This window comes from Crocuta crocuta, unplaced genomic scaffold, assembly GCF_008692635.1.
Source record: "Crocuta crocuta isolate KB4526 unplaced genomic scaffold, BGI_CrCroc_1.0 scaffold168, whole genome shotgun sequence".
Classification (NCBI taxonomy): domain Eukaryota; kingdom Metazoa; phylum Chordata; class Mammalia; order Carnivora; family Hyaenidae; genus Crocuta; species Crocuta crocuta.
In genome coordinates this window covers 1,074,719-1,088,191 of record NW_027532591.1, presented here as the reverse complement: position 1 = coordinate 1,088,191, position 13,473 = coordinate 1,074,719, and the positions used below count along the sequence as shown (strand labels likewise).

The 13,473-nt window shown below is 34.0% G+C and overlaps 1 protein-coding gene across 2 annotated transcripts in view; it reads left to right on the top strand.

Moving 5' to 3' along the window:
• The window catches only part of SPATA6 (spermatogenesis associated 6), a 148,044-nt gene that overhangs the window by 16,732 nt on the left and 117,839 nt on the right, over nucleotides 1-13,473 (top strand). For both annotated transcript variants that reach the window (XM_077779766.1, XM_077779764.1), the window contains exons 2-3: nucleotides 2,068-2,205; nucleotides 3,411-3,459. In XM_077779766.1, coding sequence (XP_077635892.1) covers nucleotides 2,068-2,205; nucleotides 3,411-3,459 — 187 coding nt within the window. The remainder of the gene's footprint in view (nucleotides 1-2,067; nucleotides 2,206-3,410; nucleotides 3,460-13,473) is intronic.

Here is a 13,473-nt window from a genome sequence, read left to right as displayed (position 1 = left end):
CTTCTGGCTGTTCCTTTAAAGCATGGCAGAATTTGTAGAATTGTGGATGAGAAAAAGTCACGTCTTCCTGCATATATTACACATTGGAAAGAGAGTCAGTAGTTTCCACTAGGACAATTAAAGCTGCTGCACTACTTGATAGAAATATAATGTGAACCACAAAAGATGGTTCATAAACCACAAAATTTAAGCCAAAGATGTAATTTAAAAATTTTTACCAGATATTTTTAAAAAGTTAAAAGGAGGAGATAAATTAATTTTAACAATAATTTTATTTAAATCAATATTTTTAAAGTGTTAGTTATTAATGAGATATCTTATGCTGTTTTTGTAATGAGTTTTCAAAATCTTTCTGAACAAGCATTCAAAACCTTGTATTTTATACTCATTGTCCATCTCATTTTGGACCAGCCACAACTGTAGGCATAAGTGGCGAGCAGCTACCACATTGGATAACATGGATTTGGAAGGATTCTAACAAGTTTGATTTTAATGATGCAGAGTAGGAAATAAAGGTGATCGACAACATTAGGTTTGCTGAGGACCTTGATTTTAATAGATTTTAATAATCAGTAGGGAATATATTAGAACAGAGTTGGAAAATAGAATAAGAGAGAGATGGAGTACAAATATCTGGCATGGAAAATAATCTTAACTGCTATGTACAAAGAGACATGAAGTCTTGATCATTTATTCAATGCAATAATTTGTGCTGAGATGACAGATGATAATGATTTTCAGTCTAACAATCACGGTAGCTAGTATTGGTTGAATGCTCTGTTAGGCACTTTTCTATGCTCTTTTAAAAGTATTGTATTGGTTCATTTTCTGTGTCACTTTAAGTAAGTAAATCACCTATACTTTCTTGGAGCTCTGTTGTTATCATATGTTAAAAATCTGAAACTACTTGATAATCTCTGAGCTGCTTCTTGATACAGAAATCTGTGTTTTGGATTCATTGATGAGAAAATAAAATTTCTGTCCTCAGGGAATTTATAATTAAATAAATGAGGTGAAATGTACCTACCTAATTAAAATGAAGGGAGATAATTAGGCCTTAAGAGAACTACAAAATGCTATGAGAATCTAAACATTTATTTGAAGATGGTAAATTCATAATGAATGTTTGAATTAGATTGAATTGAATAATGGTAGCTGGTGAGTCAAGAGAAGTTTTGTGTAGGAGATACAGTTGATGTAAATCTTGGAAGGTGGTGAGTGTAAATGAGGAGGAGATGGAACGGAGTAGTAAGGAGTCGTAATCCAGATAATAAAAGATTGTAAGGCAGGACAGTAAGTTGTGTTTAGAGAACAATAAAAATATACTTTGATTGTATTATTGGGGTATGTTGAATAATATTACTCTGTGGGTAGGTTGGATTCAAATTTTAGAGAGCCTTTAATACCCCTTTAAGGGTATGGTTGATCACTGACAGTGAAATATGACAGGGACTGGGGAAACTGGCTATGTAGTTTTTAGAAACACCGTATTTTGTGCCTATACTTTCTGTCAATCATGAGGATAATGAAGTGCAATTTCATATTTAAAAAATATTTCATTGGACTAGAAACGTATAATATACCAGCTTTGAAACTTCATCATACTGCTTTTGATGAGGGTGTATATGAGCTGCTATTTAGGATGATACAGGTCAGATTTGTGCTTTTTATTGCTATTCTTTTTGTCCTCTAGGATAGTGTTTTGTTTCTGCTGAGTCTTAATCCTTTGTGATTAAATGATGCTGAATAAGTTTATGTCAGCATTCCACATTTACTGGGTGCCTAAGGCTGACTATTTAAAACTGTTAGTATGTGTCCCAAGAGCCACTACACAGAGCTTGAAATGTGGCACAAATAACCACATGGAGAACATAGATTTCTCAGAGGGACGGAAGTTATAAAGGCATTTCATTTAACTCTGTAAACACGAGAATCTCCTTCCTTTTTAATTTGTGTGTATTTTTATTAGCTTAGCAGGCTAGTGTTTTTATGTAATGCCATATGAGTTCAGTAGGATAGTTCAGGGAATTCATAAAGCACTTACACGGTCTATCTAATTTTGTTCAGGTAACTTGTCCAGGAGTGGTGCTGAAAGACAAGGAGGACATCTATCTTAGCATCTGTGTGTTTGGCCAGTACAAAAAGACACAATGTGTCCCAGCCAATTTTCCACTGGTCTTCAATGCCAGAATGGTGTTTGAAAAGGTGAGTTCAAATAATAGATCAAGTATTTACAAATAATCAGTGTACTTCCAAATTTTTAATAAAAGCCCTAAAGACAAATTATTACTGACTATATATACTTTGATTTCATTGAAAAGGTGATTTTTAACTTAAATCTGGAAGCTTGAAAATAGATATGCATTATATTATTCATTAAATGACTTGCCTCATTTTCATAATGGATCAGTTTATTTCTAAAATTGTGTTAGTGAGCTCCATGTAAAATAGAGCATCTTGAATATTAACTAATAATTTTTATAACAAAGAAAGAGGAGACATTAATAGTTAAAAATGGATTTTATTTTATTTTTGGTTATCTTACTTCTTTCTATGAGTTTTTTTTCTGCTTTTACCTAAAACTGCTGCCTTTGGTTATTACCAATCGTATTCCTCACTTTTATACTTCCTTCTTTCCTTCTCTGCTTCCCTACTACCTTCCCTCTCCTTCCCATTCTTCTTTCCCTGTCCTCCCCTTCTTTCCTTCCTTTTCCTTTTCCTTCTTCTCCTTTGCAGGTAATTACCCACTTCCTGCTCTGTTCTACACACTGTTCTAAGCACTGGGTAAACAAGACAAACAGCCTCCCCTCCTGAGGCTTTCACTGTAATAGGAGAAACAGACAAAATTAAGCAAACACAGGAATAGTAAAATTTTAGGTAGTGATAAGTGTCATGAAAAGAATAAAGGGAGGGTGAGGGGACAGAGAGGAACTGAGGGATTAGGGGGATTATCTATTAGGGTGGTCAGAGAAGACAATAACATTTAAGCTGAACTGAATTATGAGACAGTTATCAGTTATTCAAAGGTCTAGGTGAAAAGCATTCTAAGCAAAGGAATAGCAAATATAAAGACGTCTTGTTGGGAATAAGCTTGATGAGTTGGAGGAGCACCAAGAAAGCCAGGATGATGATGGTGACCATCAGGGGAGGAATTGTGATGAACATGAAGCTCAGGTGAAGTTAGAAAGGGAGAGCCAGCTGGCCATAATGTGTGTGTGTTTGATTGTCCTAGCTCCCACAGTGATCATAGGAAGCAGAGAGGAAGTGACAGTTCTCAGAAATGTCAAAAGTTTCTTTGGATGGGAAAGGAATATTTTGGGAACGAGAAGGAAAAAACAAAGACTACTTTATGTGTATGTTCCTTTCACTTCCTCTTCTCTGCCCTGCTTCCCTGTGTTCTCCCACTGTAGGTGTTCCCTGAAGCAGTAGACCCTGGAGATGTGGTTGCACAGCTTGAATGTAAGTTTTTAACTTTTAATTCCTGGTTCTAGGACATTTTAGAATTCTGCTTATTAATCCTGGTAAGAGTTAAAAAAAGAGTCCATGAAAAATTTTAAAAATCTTGAGCTGAGACTTTTAAAATACTTTTTAAACATTTTTCAGAATATACATGGAAATAATAAAATACATATGCGCTGCAGAGAGACTAGTAATTTTTCCCGTTTGTATATTAGGCCTGTGGAAATCAAAAAGACTTATTTGAACTTTATATTAATTTAGATGATATGAAGTGTTTTTGATGTAAAGATAGAGATTCACATTGGGGGGGCTTTGCCCTGCAAACAGACATATGTCTGTAACCTCAGTGTATTACAAATTAGTAGAGTTAATAATAGAAGATTGAAGTAATGGTAGCTTAAAGTATATATGATGTGCAGTTTATATTACATCCAATATGTTAATAAATTATTTGAAGTGACATTTTCAAGTCTGTGGATAATAGTAAATTCCTCAAAGTACTAGGATTCAACTATAAAAAGATACAACTATTTTTGAGAGCAGCAATGCATACATACATACTTGGGAAAAAGTTATTCAAGCTCTGGGTATGAAATGAAAAGCTATGTTATTTATCCTTGTAATTAGAGAGAGATCTGGGATCACCAGTTTGGTCTGATATGTAACTATCCATCAAAACACAGACAAAATCAGGCATCATCAGTGTCACCTGTTCTTCCACCCTGCATCCCATTGGGACTTGAACAGTGTAGAAACATGGACCCTGGCACCATGCTGGAATCTAGGCATGTGGGGAGGATAGGGCCAGCTTATTGTCTTATCTTCATGAAACTTACAGATTAAGAATTATTCTCCAGAGAACTCTTTATGGCAGTGTCAACGTTTTATTTATTTATTTTTTAGTTGTTCTAGCTCTTGGTATTCTATCTTTCACCGTGGCAGATTAGCTAGGTTGCAGTCTTTGCAATGCAAGTGGGTAAATGCCTTTTTAAATATTTCTTGAACATCTTCTTCAGTATCTGGGCAATTGTGTTGTGTATCCTAGAAAATATAAATTCTAGTATCTAAATATTATCTAATAATATCTAGATATTATTATATCTAAACACAAGGTAGTAATTCATCATTCTGAAATTCTTTTGTTAAAAACATAATCCTTTTTTTCTATTTGACTTGAAATTTTGGGTCTATAAGAGTACTTACTGGTTTTTATTATTTGGAAACTTTTTTGCCTTGCTTTTCCTAATTCAGTTTTCTCTTAGGTCTCTTTGTACCTTAGTGATTCCACTTTTTTGGTATCTTTCTCAAACTCATCTTTCTCTTCTCTGTCTTTAAATATTATTATTCTACTGGCTGTACTTCTCTGATCTCTTCCTTTATTTATTTTCTAGTTTCTCCTTATATTCTACTCTCCTAAGACTTGGCTTCATGTATTTCCTATCTTCTCATGACTTACACATGAGTCTATCTCTGACCTCTCTTGTGAGCTGTGGCCCCCTTTTCCTTAGACTTTTTTTTGTCTTAGTTTTGCAGTCTCTCAATGCCCACTAACCTTATTAAAATGAAAAATTAAAAACATACTAAAAGTGCAGGGGATGGAATGATGAAGTCCAATATGCTTATTGTCCAACGTCAACAATTTTCAACATGTTATCTAATCTTATTATATGTATACTCTACCACTTAAAGTAATTGTTGGAATCTTTAAAAGCAAATTCTTTGCATCATTTTGCCACAAATACTTTAGCATGACCTCTAACTGATAAAGACTCAAACACACACATGCTCACATACACACATAACTACTATGCTGATATGATGCAATAGAATTAATAATTTCTTCATTTCTTAATAGCATCAAATATATAGTCATGATGACAATTTCCTCACTTGTCACCAAAATCTTTTTACAATTGGTTTGCTTAAACCAGGATCCAATCAAGGCGATTGGTGTAATACACTTTGTATATCACTCTTTACTGCTTGAATTTCTTTTTTTCTATAATAGTGTCTCTTAATTTTTTTTAATGCTGTGAATTTGCTAGAAAAACCAAGTCCTTTATAATATCCTACAACTTGGATTTGACTGATTGCTTCCTTAAAGGGTTGTTCAGCTTGTTTATTACTGTATTATGTAAACTGATAATTAGATCTAAACGTTTGATTAGATTCAGGCTTATTTTAATTTTTTGGCCAGAACCCTTCAGAGCTGATGCTGTGTACTTATTGTAAAATATCAAGTGGCATATAAGTCTGATTGTCTTAAGTTTAGTGATGTTAAAATTGATTATTTGGCTCTAGCCAGCACAATGCTGATTCCTCCATTGCAGAGTTCCTCATCAGTGTTTTATCTAATAGCTTCAGTGCCCATTGAGATCCATCTTTTCACTAAGGATAACAAAGTGTGATTTTTCTAATATCATCACTTTATGTGTTTATTAGCCTGAATGCTTCTGAAAAAGAAATGTTCTTTATTAGCAATTTGGTTACCCTGAAATACAGTTCTTTTAAGAAAGGTGGGTAATTCCTCTCTTCTTCCCTTACATTAATAGCTTTAGTGAGTTATAATTTACATATGACAAAATTCACCATTGTAACTGTACTTAAATGATTTCTAGAAAATTTATTCAGTTGTGAACCATCATCACAATTCAATTTATGGTATTGATTACCATGACCCTAAAAGTTCCCTGATGCTTATTTGTAGTCATTCCTTATGCCTGCTTCTAGTCCCCAGCAACCACTTATCTATTTTCTGCCTCTCTTTGCCTTTGCTAGAAATTTCATGTAAATATATTAATATAATAAGTAATTCTTTTGCACCTGGCTTCTTTCACTTAAAATAATGTTTTTAAGGTCTGTCTGTATTGTTCTACATATTGGTAGTTCATTTCTCTTTTTTGACAAATTAGTATTCTATTGTATGAAACTTTTTTCCCCTTTCCAAAACTCTAAAATATTGTTGAGTGAAATTAAAGGTCAGCTAAAACAAATTAAATGACACATCATGTTCATAGGTCAGAGATTTGGTAGTTTAAAAAAAATTTTTTTTTAATGTTTAATTTATTTCTGAGAGAGAGAGAGACAGCATGAGCAGAGGAGGGTCAGAGAGAGAGAGGGAGATACAGAATCTGAAACAGGCTCCAGGCTCTGAGCTAGCTGTCAGCACNTTAAATGACACATCATGTTCATAGGTCAGAGATTTGGTAGTTTAAAAAAAATTTTTTTTTAATGTTTAATTTATTTCTGAGAGAGAGAGAGACAGCATGAGCAGAGGAGGGTCAGAGAGAGAGAGGGAGACACAGAATCTGAAACAGGCTCCAGGCTCTGAGCTAGCTGTCAGCACAGAGCCCGACATGGAGCTCGAACCCACAAACCGTGAGATCATGACGTGAGCCGCGGTTGGACCCTTAACCGACTGAGCCACCCAGGCGCCCCCGATTTGGTCGTTTTTGAAGGCAGTTATCCCAAAATTTTTCTCTACATTATTTTATGGACACTTAGGTTGTTTCTAGTTTTTGGCTATTATGAACAGTATTGCTATGAATATATGGATATAGCCTGGATTGTATGCTATGTATATGTTTAACTTTTAAAGAAACCATCCATCTGTTTTCCAAAGTTGTACCATTTTACATTCCTACCAGCAATGTATGAAGGTTTCACTTTTTCCACACTGTCCCCACAACTTGATATTGTCAATTTTGGAGTACAGTAGTCCCCCTTATTGGTGGCTTCCACTTTCCACAGTTTCAGTTACCCATGATAAACAAGGGTACAAAAGCAGATGATTCTCCTGACATTTTTTTCACGAGGTCAGTAGCAACCCAATGCTGTGTCATAATGCCTATAATATTCACCTCACTTCACTTCTTCAGGTAGGCATTTTATCATCTTACGTTGTCACAAGAAGGGTGATTATAGTGACACAGAGTGATTATAGTAAGATATGTCGAGGTAGAGAGAGAGATACCACATTCACATAACATTCATTACAGTATATTGTTATAATTGTTCTATTTTATTATTGTTAATCTCTTACTGTACCTAATTTATAAGTTAAATTTTATCATAGGTGTAAATGTATAGCAAAAAAACCACAGTGTATGTAAGGTTTGGTATTGTGCATGGTTTCAAGCATCCACAGGAGGTCTACTTGAAATGAGTCCTCCATGGATAAGGGGCGGAGACTACTATGTGGCTCTTTTGGTGGATATGTAATGCTATCTCGTTTTATTTTTAATTTGCATTTTAGTAATGACCAATGATGTTTAGCATCTTTCCATGTGCTTGTTAGGCATTTATATATCTTTTCTTCTAAAATGCTTATCTAAATCTTTTGCCAATTTTTATATTGCATTGTCTTTTTATTGAGTTGTAAGGTTTTTAAAAAAAGTTTAATATTCTAAATCCCTTATCATATATATGATTTGTAAATATTTTTTTCCCCAGTCTGGGACTGTCCTTTCATTCTCTTAGTGGTACCTTTGGAAGAATAAAAGTTATGAAGTCTAATGTATTGGTATTTTTCTTATCTGGATCATGTTTTTGGTGTCATATCTATGAAATCTTTGCTTAATCCAAGGTCACAAAAATTTTCATCTATTTTTTCCTAGAAATTTTCTAGTTTTATTCCTTACATTTAGGCCTGTTACCCATTTTGAGTTAAATTTTATCTATAATCAGAGGTAAAAATCTAGTTCTTGTTTTCCTTGTTCATTTCTTTTCAGAAGATGGCCATCCAATTGTCCCAGCATTTTCTAAAAAGACTGTCCCTTTCCCCATTGAATTGCCTTATACCTTTATTGAAAACCAATGGACTATAAATGTGAGAGTTACTTGTGGGTTCTCTAGTCGGTTCCCCTTATCTGTATGGCCATCCTGTGTCAGTACCACTGTATTGATTACTGTGGCTTTATGGTAAGTTTTGAAGTCAGATAAAGTCCTGCAACTTTCTTTTGGGTTATTTCTAGGTTTTTTACATTCCATATAAAATTTATTTATTTTTTTGTTTATGTTTATTTTTTTAAGTTTTTATTTAAATCCTAGTTAGTTAAGATATAGTGTAAACTTGGTTTCAGGAGTAGAATTTAGTGATTCATTGCTTACTTGTAAATTTTAGTGTCCGCTTGTCAATTTCTGTATGAAGGGTGACTCAGAATTTGATAGGAAAAGTGTTGATGCCTTCACAAACTATGAAGTCTCTGATCTAAGAACTTGGTGTGTTCTATTTTTTCAGGCAGTCTTTAATTTCTCTCAGGAATTTTTAGAGTTTTTAGTACACAGGTCATGCATTTCTTTTGTTAAATTTCTTTCTAAGTGTGTTATTCTTTTGATGCTATTGTGAATAGAATTGTATTCTTAATTTTATTTTTGAATTCTTACTTGCTATTCTGTAGAAATAAAATTGATTTCTTATATTTATCTTGAAACTTGAACCTGCTAAACTTGTTTAGTAGTTCATGTAGGATTTTTGTTGTTGTTGAATTTTTGTAGATGAATTTTTATATACAGAATTATTAGGTCTGAAAATAAAGGCAGTTTTACTTTTTCGTTTCTAATCTGTATGCCTTTAGTGTTTTTCTTGTCTTATTGCCTTGGCTTGAGCCTCCAGTGCAGTGTTGAAAGATGATGAAAGCAAACTCTCTTGCCTTGTTTCTGATGTTAGGGGGGAAACATTATTTCTATTAAATATTTCTATTAAATAATTTTTTACTATAGATAAAAACTCTTATTTATTGTAGATAAAAGCATATTAGGAGATCTATTTTTTTTAATGTTTTTATTTTTAGTAGAGAGAGACCTACTGTGGGCAGAGGAGGGTCAGAGAGAGAGGGAGACACAGAATCCCAAGCAGACTTCAGGTTCTGTACTGTCATCACAGAGCCCAACATGGGGCTTGAACTCACAAACCACAAGATCATGACCTGAGCCGAAGTTAGATGCTTAATTGACTAAGCTACTCTGCCTCCTCAGGAGATCTTCTATTATTTGTTTTTAATTGTTTTAAAGTTTCTTTATTTTTTGAAGGAGAGAGAGACACAACATGAGTGGGGGAGAGGCAGAAAGAGAGGGAGACTCAGAATCTGAAGCAGGCTCCAGGCTCTGAGCTGTCAACACATAGCCTGGTGCAAGGCTTGAACTTACAAGCTGTGAGATCATGACCTGAGCCAAAGTCGGTCACTTAACTGACTGAGCCACCCAGGTGCCCTGGAGATCTTCTGTTATTGACAAAAGATGAAGAGATCTGTCCCTAACTGGATGGGAGTTTTTAGTCATGCATTGGTGTTGAGTTTTGTCATATATTTTTTTCTGTGTTAAGATGATCATGTGTTTTTTCTCTTTCTTCTTTAATATGGTTTATTACATTATGGATTTTCCAATGTTACACCATCCTTCTTTCACTCCTAGTATAAATCCTAATTGGTTGTGGCATATAATCCTTTTTATGTTTTCCTGGATTCAGTTTGCTAAGATTTATTAATGATTTTTATATTGATTTATGAGAAACTTGATCTGTAGTTTTGTAATTTTTCTGTCTTGCTCTGTTATTAGGGTAATACCAGCCTCAGAAAATGAATTGAAAAATGTTTCCACTTTGTTTCCTGGAAGAGTTTGTATAGGATTGATATTATTTTATCTTTAAATATTTGTTGGAATTTACCTGGACCTGGGCTCTGTTGGGGGCGAAAGGAGACGGTTAAATTACTGTATGAAATCTTTGTTATGTGTCTGTTTCTTTTTGAGTTAACTCTGTTCTATTTATGTCTTTTCAGATATTTGTCTAAGATATCTACTTTGCTTAAAGTTGTTCATACTTTTATATTTTTGATTTTTGTAGGATTAGAGGTGATGTTCCTTTCATTTCTGACTTTGATACTTTGCATTTTCTCTTTTTTTCTTGGATGGCTTTGCCTAAAGGTTTGTCAATTTTGTTGATATATTTTTGAAGAACCACTTTTTTATGTTCTGATATTTCTGTTTTCCTACATTCAATTGCATTGATTTTCATCTTAGTCTTTATTATTCCTTTGCTCTTCTTTTCTAGTTTTTTGAAATACAAGTTTAGATGATTGATTTTAGATGTTTCTGCTTTTCTAGTATGAACATGTAAAGCTATACATTTCTTTCTACACACTGATTTTGCTGCATTTATTGAATTTTGATGTTATTTTTTGTTTCCATCAATTTCAAGATACGGTCTAATTTTTATGTGTGTCATTTCTTTGATTTTTGGGTTATTTTGAAATATGTTAACTTATTCTGAAATAGTTTCAAAGAAATTTTGAATATTTCTTTGAAACTATTTCTGCATTTCTTTAAAGTGTTGATTTCTAATTTCTGTGTAAGAGCATATTTTATAAGATTTCATTCTTTTAAATTTACTGAGACTTATTTATGGCATATTCTAGGCATATTTTAAGTGTGTTTGAAAAGAATGTATATTTTGCTGATGTTGGTTGAAATATTCTATATCAGTCTATTTCTATTAGGTCAAGTTGGTTGATTTTATCTCTTGAGGGGTTAGGGAGGTCTGATTGTCTTAACAGTTACGGGGAGAAGGTCATTTGAATGTCCAGCTATAATTATTGAGTTTTCTTTTTCTCCTTTCACTTATTTCAGTTTTTGCTTCATATAATGTGCTGATTATTGATTTATTACCCCTCAGTTCCAAATTCAGTCTTTTTGCCAACTCTGTGGAAATTGATCTGATTCCTTCATTAATTTCTTGTTTTCAGCCATAACAATTTCATTACTTTTTAAAATTTAAATCCAAGTTAAAATATAGTGTAATAATAATTAAAGGAATAGAATTTAGTGATTCATCACTTACATATAATACCCAGTGCTAATCCCAACAAGTGTTCCTCTGAATGCCCTTTACCCCTTTAACCTATCCCCCACCCAACACCCCACCAGCAACCCTCAGTTTGTTCTCTGTATTTGAGAGCCTCTTATGGTTTGTCTCCCTCTCTCTTTTTATATTATTTTTGCTTCCCTTCCCTTATGTTCATCTGTTTTATATCTTAAATTCCACATATGAGTGAAATCATATGTTATTTGTCTTCTTCTGACTGACTTATTTCGCTTAGCATAATACACTCTAGTTCCAACCACATGNAGCGAAAGTCGGACGCTTAACCGACTAAGCCACCCAGGCGCCCCAAGATTTCATTCTTCTTGATTGTCAAGTAATATTCCATTATATATATATACCACATCATCTTTATCCATTCATCAGTTGATGGACATTTGGGCTCTTTCCATATTTTGGCTATTGTCTATAGTGCTGCTATAAACATTGGGATACATGTGCCCCTTCAAATCAGTACTTGTGTATCCTTTGGATAAATACCTAGTAGTGAAATTACTGGACTGTAGGGTAGTTCTATTTTTAATTATTGGGGGAACCTCCATACTTTTCTCCAAAGTGGCTGCACCAGTTTGCATTCCCTCCAGCAGTGCAAAAGGGTTCCTCTTTCTCTGCATCCTCACCAATGTCTCTTGTTGCCTGAGTTGTTAATTTTAGCCATTGTGACAGGTATGGGATGATATCTCATTGTGATTTTGATTTGTATTTCCCCGATGATGAGTGATGTTGAGCATTTTTTCTCGAGGTATGATTCTTCTATCCCTGCTTTCTTGAGGGTTTTTATCAAGCAAGGATGCTGTATTTTGTCATAGGCTTTTTCAGCATCTATTGAGAGAATCATGTGATTCTTATCCTTTATTTTATTAATGTGATGTATCACATTGATTTATTTGGGGATATTGAACCAGCCTTGCATCCTAGGAATAAATCCCACATGATCATGTTGAGTAATTCTTTTAATGAATTGTTGGATCTGGTTTGCTAATACCTTATTGAGAATTTTTGCATCCGTGTTCATCAGGGAAATTGGTCTGTAGTTCTCCTTTTTAGTGGGGGTCTTTGTCTGGCTCTGCAATCAAAGTAATGCTGGCCTGGTAGAATGAGTTTCAAGGTCTTTGTTCTGTTTCTATTTTTTGAAACAGTTTCAAAAGAATAGGTGTTAACTCTTCTTTAAATATTTGGTAGAATTCCCCTGGAAAGCCATCTGGCCCTGGACTCTTGTTTGTTGGGAGATTTTTGAATACTGATTCAATTTCTTAATTGGTTATGAGTCTGTTCAAATTTTCTATTTCTTCCTGTTTCAGTTTTGGTAGTTCATATGTTTCTAGGAATTTGTCCATTTCTTCCAGATTGCCCAATTTGTTGGCATATAATTGCTCATAATATTCTCTTATTATTGTTTAGATTTCTGTGATGTTGATTGTGATCTCTACTCTTTCATTTGTGATTTTATTTATTTGGATCCTTTTTCTTTTTTATCAGTCTGGCTAGGAATTTATCAATTTCATTAATTTTTTCAAGGAAACAGCTCCTGGCTTCATTGATCTGTTCTACTGTTGTTGTTTTTTTTTAATTTTACTATCATTGATTTCTGCTCTAATCTTTATTATTTCCCTTATTCTGTTGGTTTTGAGCTTTGCTTGCCATTCTTTTTTCAGCTCTTTTAGGTGTAAGGTTAGGTTGTGTATTTGAGACCTTTCTTTCTTTTTTAGGAAGACTTGGATTGCTGTATACTTCCCTCTTATGACCACCTTTGCTGCATCCCAGAGGTTTTGGGTTGTCATGTTTTCATTTTCATTGGCTTCCATGAATTAAAAAAAATTTTTTTTAAATGTTTATTCTTTTTGAGAGAGAAGAGAGACAGAGAGCAAGCAGGGGAGGGGCAGAGAGAGAGGGAGACACAGAATCGGAAGCAGGTTCCAAGCTCTCATCTGTCAGCACAGGGCCTGATGTGGGGCTAAGACCCACAGACCACGAGATCATGACCTGAGCTAACGTCACACACTTAAACCAATGGAGCCACCCAGGCGCCCCTCCACGAACTTTTTAATATCCTCCTTGATTTATTGGTTAACCCATTCATTCTATAGTAAGATTTCTCTTAATTTCCAAAATCATGGTTTTTCCAAAAATTTTCTTGT